This window comes from Pseudophryne corroboree, chromosome 4 (genome assembly GCF_028390025.1).
Source record: "Pseudophryne corroboree isolate aPseCor3 chromosome 4, aPseCor3.hap2, whole genome shotgun sequence".
Classification (NCBI taxonomy): domain Eukaryota; kingdom Metazoa; phylum Chordata; class Amphibia; order Anura; family Myobatrachidae; genus Pseudophryne; species Pseudophryne corroboree.
The window spans coordinates 58,972,991-58,987,562 of record NC_086447.1 but is presented as its reverse complement, the minus strand read 5'-3'; the positions used below and the strand labels follow the sequence as shown (position 1 = coordinate 58,987,562).

The following is a 14,572-nucleotide window of genomic DNA, read 5'->3' as shown; positions in this document are numbered from 1 at the left end:
CGGGCAGTCTTTCATAGAAATATGGCAGCATGCAGCTGGCAGCTCATGTATAACTATAGGTGTATAAATTCTCCTTGAGTAAGACTCTGTATTAGTATCATCCACTGAGCAACGCATGTAATAATGATGATGAATAATTAGCAGAGGGCTGACGTTCATGGCATGCATTGCTCTCTGCCACAGAGGAATCCTCACACACGAGCTGTTGGCCGGGCACAATACACAGAAGACTTCCTCTATCTGCGGTGCCAGCTGCCTAATGTCCCGGCTACAATTGGATTTAGATGCATATAATTACACTGTACTTTTCCTTTTAGTAACACTGACTGGACCCCAAATATTGTCTAATTCATTTTATCATGGTCAGTGGTTGCCTGGCCTGACTGCTGCTGGCACTTGCTTTATTGTGGAGACTGGCTAGAACAGCAGCAATATAAGTTTGGTTGGCATGAAGGGTCTATGTGGAGTTCACCTTATAGCGGGAAAGTCCCAATTATGGAGGCAATTTACTAACCAGCGGAATCTGCCGCTTGTTCGCGCGTTTAAGCGAGACAGTATTGCCGTTTTAAATTTCCTGTGGAGACATCCTGGAGGTTACAATTCTAAGGGATTATCAAGGAGGAGAAGAGGTGCATATCAGAGGCAGCCAGCAGACAGTGAGAGGGAGAGGATAGCATGATGAGGTCAGAGATGTACAGTATGAAGGAGAAGGGTTTGTGAGGGCTTTGAACGGGAGGTTGACGTTTGATTTGAATTCTGGAGTCACTGCAGGGATTAGCAGTAACGCAGTGGGGGATGCAGTTACGAAGTGTGCAGTGAGGCGGAGGACAGAGACACCAAGGCAGTAGGCTTGGGATATACAGTCAGATGTAGTGATAAGTGCAAGGTGATAACGCACCAGCCAATCAGCTCCAATATGTAAATTTCCAGTTAGGAGCAGATTGGCTGGTGCATTATCACCTTCCACTCATCTGCCCCATAGTGGAGATGGTGGTATTGTCAGCCGTAAGGGAAAATAAAGGAGGGGTGGTAACATCAGGAGAGGGGAAGATTTTAGGACAAAGCTCATTAGGTAGCATAAGGGCATCCAAGTATCCAAGGCATCCATGTGTTGTCAGCACAATGGTTGTAATGGAAGGAAAGTATATGCTCACGGAGCATAAAGGTACAGTACAGTACATCCGGAAAGTATTCACAGCGCTTCACTTTTTCCACATTTTGTTATTTTGTTACAGCCTTATTCCAAAATGGAATGAATTCATTTCCCCCCCCCCCCCCTCAAAATTCTACACACAATACCCCATAATGACAACATGAAAAAAGTTTTTTTTTAGATTTTGGCAAATTTATTAAAAATAAAAAACTAAGAGATCACATGTACATAAGTATTCACAGCCTTTGCCTTGAAGCTCAAAATTAAGCTCAGGTGCATCCTGTTTCCACTGATCATTTTTTAGATGTTCCCACAGCTTAATTGGAGGTCACCTGTGGTAAATTCAGTTGATTGGACATGATTTGGAAAGGCACACACCTGTCTATATAAGGTCCCACACTTGACAATGCATGTCTGAGCACAAACCGAGCATGAAGTCAAAGGAATTGTCTGTAGACCTCCCAGACAGGATTGTCTCAAGGCACAAATTTGGGGAACGGTACAGAAAAAATATCTGCTGCTTTGAAGGTCCCAATGAGCACAGTAGCCTCCATCATCCGTAAATGGAAGAAGTTTGGAACCAACAGGACTGTTCTTAGAGCTGGCCGGCCGTCTAAAATGAGCGATCGGGGGAGAAGGGACCTAGTCAGGGAGGTGACCAAAAACCCGAAGGTCACTCTTTCAGAGCTACAGCATTCCTCTGTGGAGAGAGGAGAACCTTCCAGAAAGACAAACATTTCTGCAGAAATACACCAATATGGCCTGTATGGTAGAGTGGCCAGACGGAAGCCACTCCTTAGTAAAAAGCACATGGCAGCCAGCCTGGAGTTTGCCAAAATGCACCTGAAGGACTATCAGACCATGAGAAACAAAATTCTCTGGTCTGATAAGACAAACAGTGAACTCTTTGGCATGAATGCCAGGCGTCATGTTTGGAGGAAACCAGGCACTGCTCATCACCAGGCCAATACTATCCCTACAGTGAAGCATGGTGGTGGCAGCATCATCCTGTGGGGATATTTTTCAGCAGTAGGAACTGGGAGACTAGTCAGGATAGAGGGAAAGATGAAAGCAGCAATGTACAGAGACATCCTGGATGAAAACCTGCTCCAGAGCGCTCTTGACCTCAGACTGGGGCAACGGTTCATCTTTCAACAGGACAACAACCCTAAGCACACAGACAAGATATCAAAGGAGTGGCTTCAGGACAACTTTGTGAATGTCCTTGAGTGGCCCAGCCAGAGCCCAGAATCCGATTGAACATCTCTGGAGGGGTTTGAAAATGGCTTCCCATCCAATCTGACGAAGCTTGAGGGGTGCTGCAAACAGGAATGGACAAAACTGCCCTAAGATAGGTGTGCCAAGCTTGTGGCATCATATTCAAAAAGACTTGAGGCTGTAATTGCTGCCAAAGGTGCATCAACAAAATATTGAGCAAAGGCTGTAAATACTTATGTACATGTGATGTCTTACTTTTTATTTTTAATAAATTTGCAAAAATCTCAAAAAAAAACTTTTTTCACGTTGTCATTATGGGGTATTGTTTGTAGAATTTTGAGGGAAAAAATGAATTTATTTAATTTTGGAATAAGGCTGTAACATAACAAAATGTGGAAAAAGTGAAGCACTGTGAATACTTTCCGGATGCACTGTACATTATAACGAGAGGAAAGCAGGGGGCTAAGAACAAGGGCTTGAGGAACCTCAACAGACAGAGGGAGTGAAGGAGAGGATGTGCCAGTAGCAGAGACACTCAAGTAACATTGAGAAAGGTAAGAGGTGGACCAGGAGAGAACAGTGCTTTGAAGGCCAAGGGAGTGAGGAGTATCAAGAAGAAGAGGGTGGTTGACACTGTATCGAAATAAGTAACCCTCTGGCTTAGTCACGAGTAGATCATTGGTCACTTTAGCGATGGTAGTCTCTGTGGAGTGTAGACGGTCACACATAGAGTGAGAGCATAGTAAGTTGTACTCAGGCCGCTCATGTGGTTTGGAAGCTAAAGGGAGTACAAAATGGGTAGCTGGTAGGGTGTGTTTTTTGAGGATAGGAGAGATGAGCGCATGTTTCATGAGGGAATGGAAGAGGTCAGTGGGAAGGTGAAGTTGAAGTTGAATAGGTAATAGCTAGGTGTACACAAAGATTGGTGGGGGTGTGCCTGAGTTGGGGTGGAAAGCGATTGAGAATATGGATCGATAATAAAGAGAAAGAAAGGGGTGTGGAAAGGTGTCGAAGTCGAAAAATATTGCAGTACACACATCACGTACAAACTACACACAGATGGCCTCCGTGCGCGTACTTGCTCTGCCGTGCGTGCACATATTCGCAATTTGCGTATGGTCGCTCCCGCAGTCCTGCGTATTATTGCGTGGTATGGGTAATTACGGTAGAGTTTGTGATCGCATGGAAAAGCCATAAAAACACATTACATATTTAATCCAAATAGTGCACAATGTACACATAGTCTCCCAGCACCACACCAGCAAGTTACACTAGTTTAAATGGTATAAGAACAAAGGGATTCCCCTTTACAGGATAGGAGGGGACAGAACAAGGTTATAAGGTGGTGTTTGGTATCCAGCTGTAGGGTATTTTAAGGGCAATATTCCGGTGTTGGTTTGCAGAAGATCGTACGCTCCTGTGAATAGTTATGTGCAGGAGCAGAATATAAATATTAACTGTGTTTACTGTACATTATGTATGCAGCGGGAACCCAGAGGAGACCACCTGCAAGTGCACCTGGAACAGACATCGCCCACCTATTCAAACCAACCTATGACCTCTCCTGTACTGTAAATATCCATCCCTGTGTCCAATGGACAAAGAGATTACAGTATCCATTGTGTTAGGTTTTGGAATATTGTACAAAAGAGCCAGCTGCATGCCCGGCCACACACAGACTCTGAAGGTCATCTCCCTAGATGACTGAGGACCGGCCGGGAAGCGCAGGCGAAACCAAACACGTATGTACCATTGATTGTAGCCATTATTCTATTGTATTGTATTGTTATTGTAACCCCCTTTCAGTAATTATATGTTGGTGTGTCGGAACCCGGCATTTTAAGTACAATCTGGTGTTATGTCTCCTTTCCTTGCTAAGGTTATAAGTGTATTACAATCACATGTGTAGCTGCTAAGTGCTCACGGTGTATCTTTGGGTGTGTACGCGCTGTGTGTACTTTGTACGGCCAGCGCGGCGTTTGTACACAAAGTACGTACACAGTATGGGGCTTGTACGCTAATGGTGTAAAAAGTACGTAGGCTAAGGATTGATTACAGCGGCCGCAGCGGCTCCATTTAAAGTGTATTAAATGTCTTTTTAAAGTAGTGCTTTTAGTCCTGTAAGTAAACCGACGTTTACAAAGGTCTTCACCAACAGTAACAGGAGGGAAAGAATTGATGAGTGGAGGAGAAGATGGGTTTGTGGTTATGGATTATGCCAGAAGCTATTTCTCATTGGAAGGTGTCAATTTTGTTGCTATAGTAGGTGGCACAAAGTCATGAGCATCAAGGGGAAAAGTGGAGGCTGCTGAGGAATTTGTAAGCTATTCCTACTCACTACTAGGGATAGCCATCGACCACCAATGATTCAAAATCATGGATGGTTCATGCCCGATGTTGAATAGTTTTTGCATCGATGGGGGGGAAACCAGGTGGTTTTCCGCCATCGATGGTACAGATGGTTTTGTTTTATTTTTTCTACAAGGTGACGAACATGGAGCATAGCTCCGCCTCCTGACACCTGTAAAGACCCGTACCAAGCACTGATTGGCCCGCATTCCATTGAATAGTAAATGAGGGAAGACCAACGATGGTTCCTTTGCAGATGGTTTTATACCATCAAAGTTAACCATCGATGGTGCCATTGATGGTTAACCCACTGATGGCCATACCTACTCACTTCCAGAACTACCTGTCCCATCATGCCTTGCTTCAATGCTGAGGAGTTTTTCTGCTCAGCCATATACCTCATGAAGCCATCACTCAAGTTAAGACGACTGGCAGAGATGGTGGTTCCTGCTCGTCTGATGGTAACGGACAGCGTCACAGCCATATGTGCTAGAGCTTACAGTACATCAGTGGAGCCAGGTACAACACAGGGGAAAACATGAGGGTAGACTCACACTCTGGGCTTTATAAAAGGAAATAACGCTTGTATGGATTTCTCCTCTTAATACTCTGCTGGCAAGCAAACCATTTGCAGACATTAAAAGTGTCAATTGCACACTACTGTACTCCGGCGGCACAGTGAACCTGGCCAGCATCACTGCCTCACAGCACAGCGGTAATAGGTCATATCTGTGTAGGGTTTTTATGTCCTCCATTTGTCTACGTGGGTTTCCACTAGCTGTTTATTTTTATTTTGGTGATCTCAACCCTATTTGTTCATTAGATCATTGTAAAGATATTCCTATGTCTATCCCAAGCATGTTTAAATTGCTCTACTCTTAGTCTCCACCATTTATGACTGGAGGCTGTTCCATGTATCCACTACCCTCTCTGTGGAGTAATTTTTCCTCAAATCTTCTTTTAACCAACCTCATGACGTCTCTCCCATAGTTCCGAGGAGCAGGTGGCGGGCAGCGGTCCGGAAGCAAGAGCGGGGCTGGTAAGTATTTTGTGTTTTTTTGTGAGTGTGTGTGTAAGCAGTGCTACTAGAGGGGGCACATCTACTGGGGGCACAACTACTGACTGGGGGCATATCTACTGGGGGCACATCTACTGGGGCACAACTACTGACTGGGGGCACATCTACTGGGGGCACATCTACTGACTGGGGGCACATCTACTGGGGGCACATCTACTGGGGGCACAACTACTGGGGGCACAACTACTGACTGGGGGCATATCTACTTGGGACACATCTACTGGGGGCACAACTACTGACTGGGGGCATATCTACTGGGGACACATCTACTGGGGGCACAACTACTGACTGGGGGCATATCTACTGGGGGCACATCTACTGGAGGCACAACTACAGGAGGCACATTTACTGGGGGTATTACTACTGGGGGCAATACTACACAGGGGCATTACTACTGGGAACACTACTAATGAGGGTATAGCATATGGGGCACTTAATAAGGGGCATCACTCCTGGGGACATAAGGGGCACAACTAATGGGCGCACTGTATAAGGGGCACCAATACTATGGGCTCTACATAAGGGGCACTACAACTGTGGTCACTACTACTACAGTGGGCAATGCATAAGGGGCACTACTATTGAGGGCATTGTATAAGGGGCACTACTGCTGTGGGCATTATGTGTATTTGGGGAGATACTGCTGTGGGCTTTGTGTATAAGGGGCACTAATTTGTGTCATACCATGAATAATGGACACTACTATGTGGTGTAATGTGAATAAGATTGTGCTACTGTTTGGTGTAATTTGAATTGGGATACTATTAGGTGACCACACAACTTTCTTTTTGAGAACACGCCCCTTTTTTTTTGCGGTGTACACAATCCCTTTATTTCCCAGGTGTGGAGGTGGGGTGAGGGGAGGCAATGAGTGCCACCACCTCTCTAGGACCACTTTTAAGCAATGCTGACATATTTTATCGTTCTTCACTTTCACACCCTCCTGACATCACTGTGTGACCATATCATGCAGCCCACCAAGAACCTAGCAATCTGGTGGACCATTATGCCATAGATATCAGCTATCCTTGTGTATCAGTGCCTATTTCCCTATAGATTGTAAGCTTGCGAGCAGGGCCCTCCTACCTCTATGTCTGTCTGTTATTACCCCGCTTTGTTCTATTACTGTTGTTCCAATTGTAAAGCGCAACGGAATTTGCTGCACTTTATAAGAAACTGTTAATAAATAAATAGTAATAAAGTGGACGGAGATAAAGTACCAGCCAATCAGCTCCTGTCATTTTTGAAACACAACCTGCAACATGGCAGTTTGGAGCTGATTGGTTGGTACTTTATCTCTCTCCAAGATTTGATACATCTCCCCCTAAATTATTCCTAATGCTTGTGTGTATGTGCACAGGTAGTAAGGTATATACACTGCAAGCTCCACTGTGGCTGGGACTGACGTGAATGGGTAAATATTCTCGGTAAAGTGCTGCGTACAGTGAAACGTAAGCGTTACAGAAACAACAGTGACAGACATAACAATGAGCCATAGAGTGTAAGAGCGCTCAGGAAGCTTTATGATCATCTCCCCCCTGTGTGACCAGATTCTGCTCTGCAGAAGCCAGGATCTCATCTCTCCAGTGCTGAGATACCGCCGGCCGAGCCTGACTGTCAGAGTCTGCCATGTGTGTCATCCAGTAAATCCTACCTTCTGGTAATCTTCTTTGGTCTTTAGGGCAGTGTCCATCTGTTCTGTGGTGTACGTATAGATGGCTGAGCGGTACATGGTGCCGGCGTCATTACCCTGACGCATCCCTGAGAAATAAAGACAAAGAAACTGCTGTCATACAGATAACATTTCCTCACTGACCCTTTTCATGAACATCAATAGCAACAGTGACACTTGCGGCTGTAAGCACCAGTTGGAGGAATATGACAGAGGAGGAGCATCATACTGCAGTAATGACTTAGGATAGGCAGCAAAGACTGAAAAAAACCCATAATAATAATAATAATAATAATAATAATAATAATATTATTTTGTACTGAGCACAATCTCTGTACATTAGGTCTACTGTACGTGTACACGCTGGCTTCTGCACAGCAAGTCTACATGTACGCGCCCACCTCCGCGCATCGAGTCTATGGGGGTCATTCCGAGTTGATCGCTAGCTGCCGTTGTTCACAGCGATCAGGCTAAAAATCATGCGGCTCAATGCGCACGCGCGACGTACTTTCACAAAAGCTGATGCAGTTTCACATAAGGTCTAGCGACGCTTTTCAATCGCACTGCTGGCCGCAGAGTGATTGACAGGAAATGGGTGTTTCTGGGTGGGAACTGACCGTTTTCGGGGAGTGTGTGTAAAAACGCAGGCGTGTCAGATACAAACGCGGGTGTGCCTGGGGAAACGCAGGCGTGGCTGGCCGAAAGCAGGGCGTGTTCGTGACGTCAAAACAGGAACTAAACAGTCTGAAGTGATCGCAAGCTAGGAGTAGGTCTGGAGCTGCTCAGAAACTGCACAATCTTTTTTTGTAGCCGCTCTGCGATCCTTTCGTTCGCACTTCTGCTAAGCTAAGATACACTCCCAGAGGGCGGCGGCTTAGGGTTTGCACTGCTGCTAAAAGCAGCTAGCGAGCGAACAACTCGGAATGAGGGCCTATGTGTACATGCCCACCTCCACACAGCAAGTCTACGTGTACACGGCCACCTCCGTACAGCAAGTCTACATGTACACGGCCACCTCCGTGCAACAAGTCTATGTGTACACGCCTGCCTCCGTACATTAATCCTACTGTACATGTACACGCCCACCTCTGCACATCAAATCTACGTGTACATGCTCGCAACTGCACATCAAGTCTACATGTACATGCCCGCCTCTGCACATCAAGTCTACATGTACACGCCTGTATCTATACAGCAACTTTACATGTACTCTGTACAGCAAGTCTACGTGTACATGGCCGTCTCCGTATAGCAAGTCTACGTGTACGTGTCCGCCTCCGTACAGCAAGTCTACATGTACATGACCGTCTCCGTATAGCAAGTCTACGTGTACGTGTCCGCCTCCGCACAGCAAGTCTACATGCACAGGCTCGCCTCTGTACATCAAGTCTACATGTACACGCCTGCATCTGTACAGCAAGTCTAGATGTACTCTGCACAGCATATCTACGTGTACATGCCCGCTTCTGTATATAGAGTCTACGTGTACATGCCAGCCTCCATTCACCAGGTCCATGTGTACATGCCCACCTCTGTACATTGGGTCTACATGTACACGCCCGCCTCTGTACAGCAAGTCTATGTGTACACACCCACCTCTGTACAGCAAGTCCATGTGTATATGCCCGCCTCTGTACAATGAGTCTACATGTATATGCCTACCTTTGTACATCAAGTCTACATGTACAAGTCCGCCTCTGTATATTGTGTCTACATACACATGCCCGCCATTGTACAGCAAGTCCATATGTACACATCCTCCTCTGCACATCAATTCTACATGTACACATCCTCCTCTGCACATCAATTCTACATGTACACACCCTCCTCTGCACATCAATTCTACATGTACACATCCTCCTCTGCACATCAATTCTACATGTACACATCCTCCTCTGCACATCAATTCTACATGTACACACCCTCCTCTGCACATCAATTCTACATGTACACATCCTCCTCTGCACATCAATTCTACATGTACACATCCTCCTCTGCACATCAATTCTACATGTACACATCCTCCTCTGCACATCAATTCTACATGTACACACCCTCCTCTGCACATCAATTCTACATGTACACATCCTCCTCTGCACATCAATTCTACATGTACACATCCTCCTCTGCACATCAATTCTACATGTACACACCCTCCTCTGCACATCAATTCTACATGTACACACCCTCCTCTGCACATCAATTCTACATGTACACATCCTCCTCTGCACATCAATTCTACATGTACACATCCTCCTCTGCACATCAATTCTACATGTACACATCCTCCTCTGCACATCAATTCTACATGTACACATCCTCCTCTGCACATCAATTCTACATGTACACATCCTCCTCTGCACATCAATTCTACATGTACACACCCTCCTCTGCACATCAATTCTACATGTACACACCCTCCTCTGCACATCAATTCTACATGTACACATTCTCCTCTGCACATCAATTCTACATGTACACATCCTCCTCTGCACATCAATTCTACATGTTCACATCCTCCTCTGCACATCAATTCTACATGTACACATCCGCTCCGGACATCACGTCTACGTGTACACACCCACCTGTGCACATCAATTCTACATGTACACATCCGCTCCGGACATCACGTCTACGTGTACACACCCACCTGTGCACAATAAATGATTTAACAGTCAGTAAGTAGATTGGTGGAACCGGCAGAACAATGGTTGGTTATACTCCCACTCTGTGTACAGTGATTTATAAATAACAACACGCATTGTCTGACATACAGTAACACACATCCAACATATAAAGCCAAAGCCATAAGTGTAATCTCTGAGCAGCAAGACTCCCATTACCTGCCAGCCCTGATGGAATTACCTGCCTACACCGCAAATATACAAAGGGAATTTTTTGGGCCAAAATTCAAAGATGAAGCTTTCCTTGAAAATGTATTCGGCTGAGCTATGACCTTATAAAGATTAACAGACTGAAGGCAGGCTAGTAATTACTGGGAAACTCTGATTAATTAATCCATGCCTCAATGCACCGTTCCAGAATGCAGGAAAGGTAACCTGTGGTCTCTATCCGAGGAGCCGTAGGCAGCTGATATCCCTCGGGCTGCACGGTAGGCCGCTCTGGAACTGCCAGCGCTAACGAATCATGGCCCTCATTCCGAGTTGTTCGCACGCAAGCTGCTTTTAGCAGCTTTACACACGCTAAGCCGCCGCCTACTGGGAGTGAATCTTAGCTTATTAAAATTGCGAACGAAAGATTCTCAAAATTGCGACCACACACCTCTTAGCAGTTTCTGAGTAGCTCCAGACTTACTCGGCATCTGCGATCAGTTCAGTGCTTGTCGTTCCTGGTTTGACGTCACAAACACACCCAGCGTTCGCCCAGACACTCCTCCGTTTCTCCAGCCACTCCCGCGTTTTTCCCAGAAACGGTAGCGTTTTTTCGCACACACTCATAAAACGGCCTGTTTCCGCCCAGAAACACCCACTTCCTGTCAATCACATTACGAACACCAGAACGAAGATAAAACCTCGTAATGCCGTGAGTAAAATTCCTAACTGCATAGCAAATTTACTTGGCGCAGTCGCACTGCGGACATTGCGCATGCGCAGTAGCGACTAATCGCTCCGTTGCGAAAAAAAAATAACGAGCAAACAACTCGGAATGACCCCCCATGTACAGAGTGTGCAGATTCTGGAGCACAAAAGGAGAGCTGTATCAAGTCTTGCAGCGTCTGTCATTTAGCTAAAACAGTCTATGAAATGACAGATGCTGATTGGTCGCTATGGACAACTACTCCATTTTATGTTGGTTTAAAAAGGTTTGCTACATCTACCCTCACAGTCCATTCACATTATTCCTCCTCAATGACTATCAATGCAATGCTCCTTACTACCCATACTGATAGAAATTCTCCTTTCACAACACAATAGCATGGGGTGTGGCCTAGTGGCATCGGCTATTGTGACATCACTGGGGGCGGGGCAAAGCCCCTCTGAGCTCACCTGACAGCCTTACTGATTGTGATACTCCTTTCACAGTACAATAGCGTGGGGTGTGGCCTAGTGGCATGGCCTATTGTGACATCACTGGGGGCGGGGCAAAGCCCCTCAGAGCTCTCCTGAAAGTCTTACTGATAGTGATACTCCTTTCACAGAACAATAGCATGGGGTGTGGCCTAGTGGCATGGGCTATATTGACATCACTGGGGGCGGGGCAAAGCCCCTCTGAGCTCACCTGACAGCCTTACTGACTGTGATACTCCTTTCAAAGTACAATAACATGGGGTGTGGCCTAGTGGCATGGGCTACTGTTACATCACTGGGGGCGGGGCAAAGCCCCTCAGAGCTCTCGTGACAGTCTTACTGATAGAGATACTCCTTTCACAGAACAATAGCATGGGGTGCGGCCTAGTGGCATGGGCTATTGTGACATTACTGGGGGCGGGGCATGTCCATGAAACCGGTACAAGGCACAATCACTTCCCAAATGCAGCTGCTTTGGAATGTGGTGTAGTAGGAGGTGCCTGATGTCACCGAGGGGCGCAGTCTGGCTGTGAGGCATGTCAAACCCCGCAGCTCCAAACTATGGCTGAGCAGGTCTATTCCACTAACATGGCATACCACCTGTAACAGAGCTAATATAAGCATCTGACATACCTATCCTATTTCTAGGTACAAATAAGCAAAGAACATATATAAAATCAGCGTACATGTAATAATACTACAGAACTCCTGTATATTGCTTTTTGAGTCAACCCTTGTCATCTGGATAACAATGATATAGAATAGATTATGCTACATCGTTGTGTTATACAGGCCAGGATTGGCAGCAAGGCGAATGTCTAAAGCGCCCTACACACTGGGCGATGGTGACAGGCGATATGAACGATATCACTCAGAAACTAGCGATATATCGTTCATATCTTTAGTGTGTAGGCACCTACGATGAAGGATGCGCGGCCCCACGGTCGATCATAGTTGGTTTCCCGTCGTTTTGCAATGCAAAACAATTTGGACGATATCGATCATCATTCAGATCGTTCATCGTCCATATTGCTTCCGTCGCCCAGTGTGTAGGGAGCTTTAGTATATTACCTTACATTATCTGCCGATCCTACGCAGTGACGCAGGGTGGTACAGGAGAAATCACAGCGTGACAGGAACCTGGAATCTATAGCCGGCTCCCGTGGTGTAACCAAGACCAACAACAAATATATGATATACAGACAGGTATTTATTGGGGTGTGGTATATTTTTGTCAGCATTCATCATGTCTACATTGATGAAATGTTGACATGATTATTATGTCGATAAAACATCACTGGTGATACTGTGGTGGCTTACCTGCTCCGGCAGCCCCAGTGGTGAAATCAGAATGTCTTCCGGCAGATAACCCCTATACCTGGCCCTAGTGCCTAGCCTTAACCTCCCCTGCCATAGCCTGGCCATCACCCCCTAGTGCAGTGGTTCTCAAACTGTGCGCCACTGGGGTGCCTCAGGGAACTTGCAGGGGGGCCTTGGATTGGTGGTCCAGGACAAATTCTAATTATTTATGGTCAATGTAATAGGCAAAACCAGTGCTGGTGGCTGCCAATCATAACATATGTGCTCAAACAGAAGCAAATATTGTCCCTCACCACATAACTGACCCTAAGGATGACATATAAACACAATTTACTTGATTCAAAAAAGTTTGAGAATCAGTGCCCTAGTGCCTAATCCTAACTCGCCCCCTAATGCCTAACCTTAACCTGCCCCCTAGTGCCTAACCCTAACCTCCCCTCCCGTAGCCTGACATCACCCGCTAGTGCCTAACCTTATCTTCCCCTCCCACAGCCAAACACTAACCCTCCCACCTAGTGCCTAACCTGCCCCCTAGTGCCTAACTTTAACCTGCCCCTTAGTGCCTAACCCCAAACTCCGCTCCCATAGCCTGACATCACCCCCTAGTGCCTAACCATATCCTCCCCTCCCACAGCCAAACACTAACCCTCCCCCTAGTGCCTAACCCGCCCCATAGTGCCTAACTTTAACCTGCCCCTTAGTGCCTAACCCCAAACTCCGCTCCCGTAGCCTGACATCACCCCCTAGTGCCTAACCATATCCACCCCTCCCACAGCCAAACACTAACCCTCCCCCTAGTGCCTAACCCGCCCCATAGTGCCTAACCTTAACCTGCCCCCTAGTGCCTAACCTTAACATGCCCCCCCTAGTGCCTAACCCTAACCTCCCCTCCGGTAGCCTAACCATCACCCACTAGTTCTTAACCATAACCTCCCCTCCAATAGCCTATCTCTAATCTTACCCCTAGTACCTACCTCTCTTTCCTCCTGTAGCCTAACCATAACTCTTCCCTCCTGCATCAATTCTCCATGCGGATGTCGGCATTTCAGGTGTCGTCATTGTGAGCACGTCAACATTCTGCACATGTCAACATGTTCAAAGTTCATTTGAGTAGACAGGCCGTTACCGTACTCTGCCTTCACAGGTGGGCGTGAGTGACAGAATCCCGCATGTCTCCCCAGGTGCCCACCACTTGAGCTTGTGCAGCCCGATTTTACGCAAGGGGGGTCATTCCGAGTTGTTCGCTCGGTAAATTTCTTCGCATGGCAGCGATTTTCCGCTTAGTGCGCATGCGCAATGTTCGCACTGCGACTGCGCCAAGTAAATTTGCTATGCAGTTAGGAATTTTACTCACGTTTTTTTCTTCGTTCTGGTGATCGTACTGTGATTGACAGGAAGTGGGTGTATCTGGGCGGAAACTGGCCGTTTTATGTTACTACAGTTTCTGGGAAAAACGCGGGAGTGGCTGGAGAAACGGAGGAGTGTCTGGGCGAACGCTGGGTGTGTTTGTGACGTCAAACCAGGAACGACAAGCACTGAACTGATCGCAGATGCCGAGTAAGTTTCGAGTTACTCAGAAACTGCACAGAGATGTCTTTTCGCAATAATGCGAATCTTTCGTTCGCAATTTTAAGAAGCTAAGATTCACTCCCAGTAGGCGGCAGCTTAGCGTGTGTAAAGCTGCTAAAAGCAGCTTGCGAGCGAACAACTCGGAATGAGGGCCAAGATACGTTATGCAAACTGGTGACCGTCAA

The 14,572-nt window shown here is 46.5% G+C and overlaps 1 protein-coding gene across 5 annotated transcripts in view; it reads right to left on the bottom strand.

Annotated features, from left to right (window-relative positions):
- MSRA (methionine sulfoxide reductase A) overlaps positions 1-14,572 on the bottom strand; it is a 521,014-nt gene that overhangs the window by 157,074 nt on the left and 349,368 nt on the right. For all 5 annotated transcript variants that reach the window (XM_063915077.1, XM_063915078.1, XM_063915080.1 and 2 more), the window contains one exon: positions 7,453-7,559. In XM_063915077.1, coding sequence (XP_063771147.1) covers positions 7,453-7,559 — 107 coding nt within the window. The remainder of the gene's footprint in view (positions 1-7,452; positions 7,560-14,572) is intronic.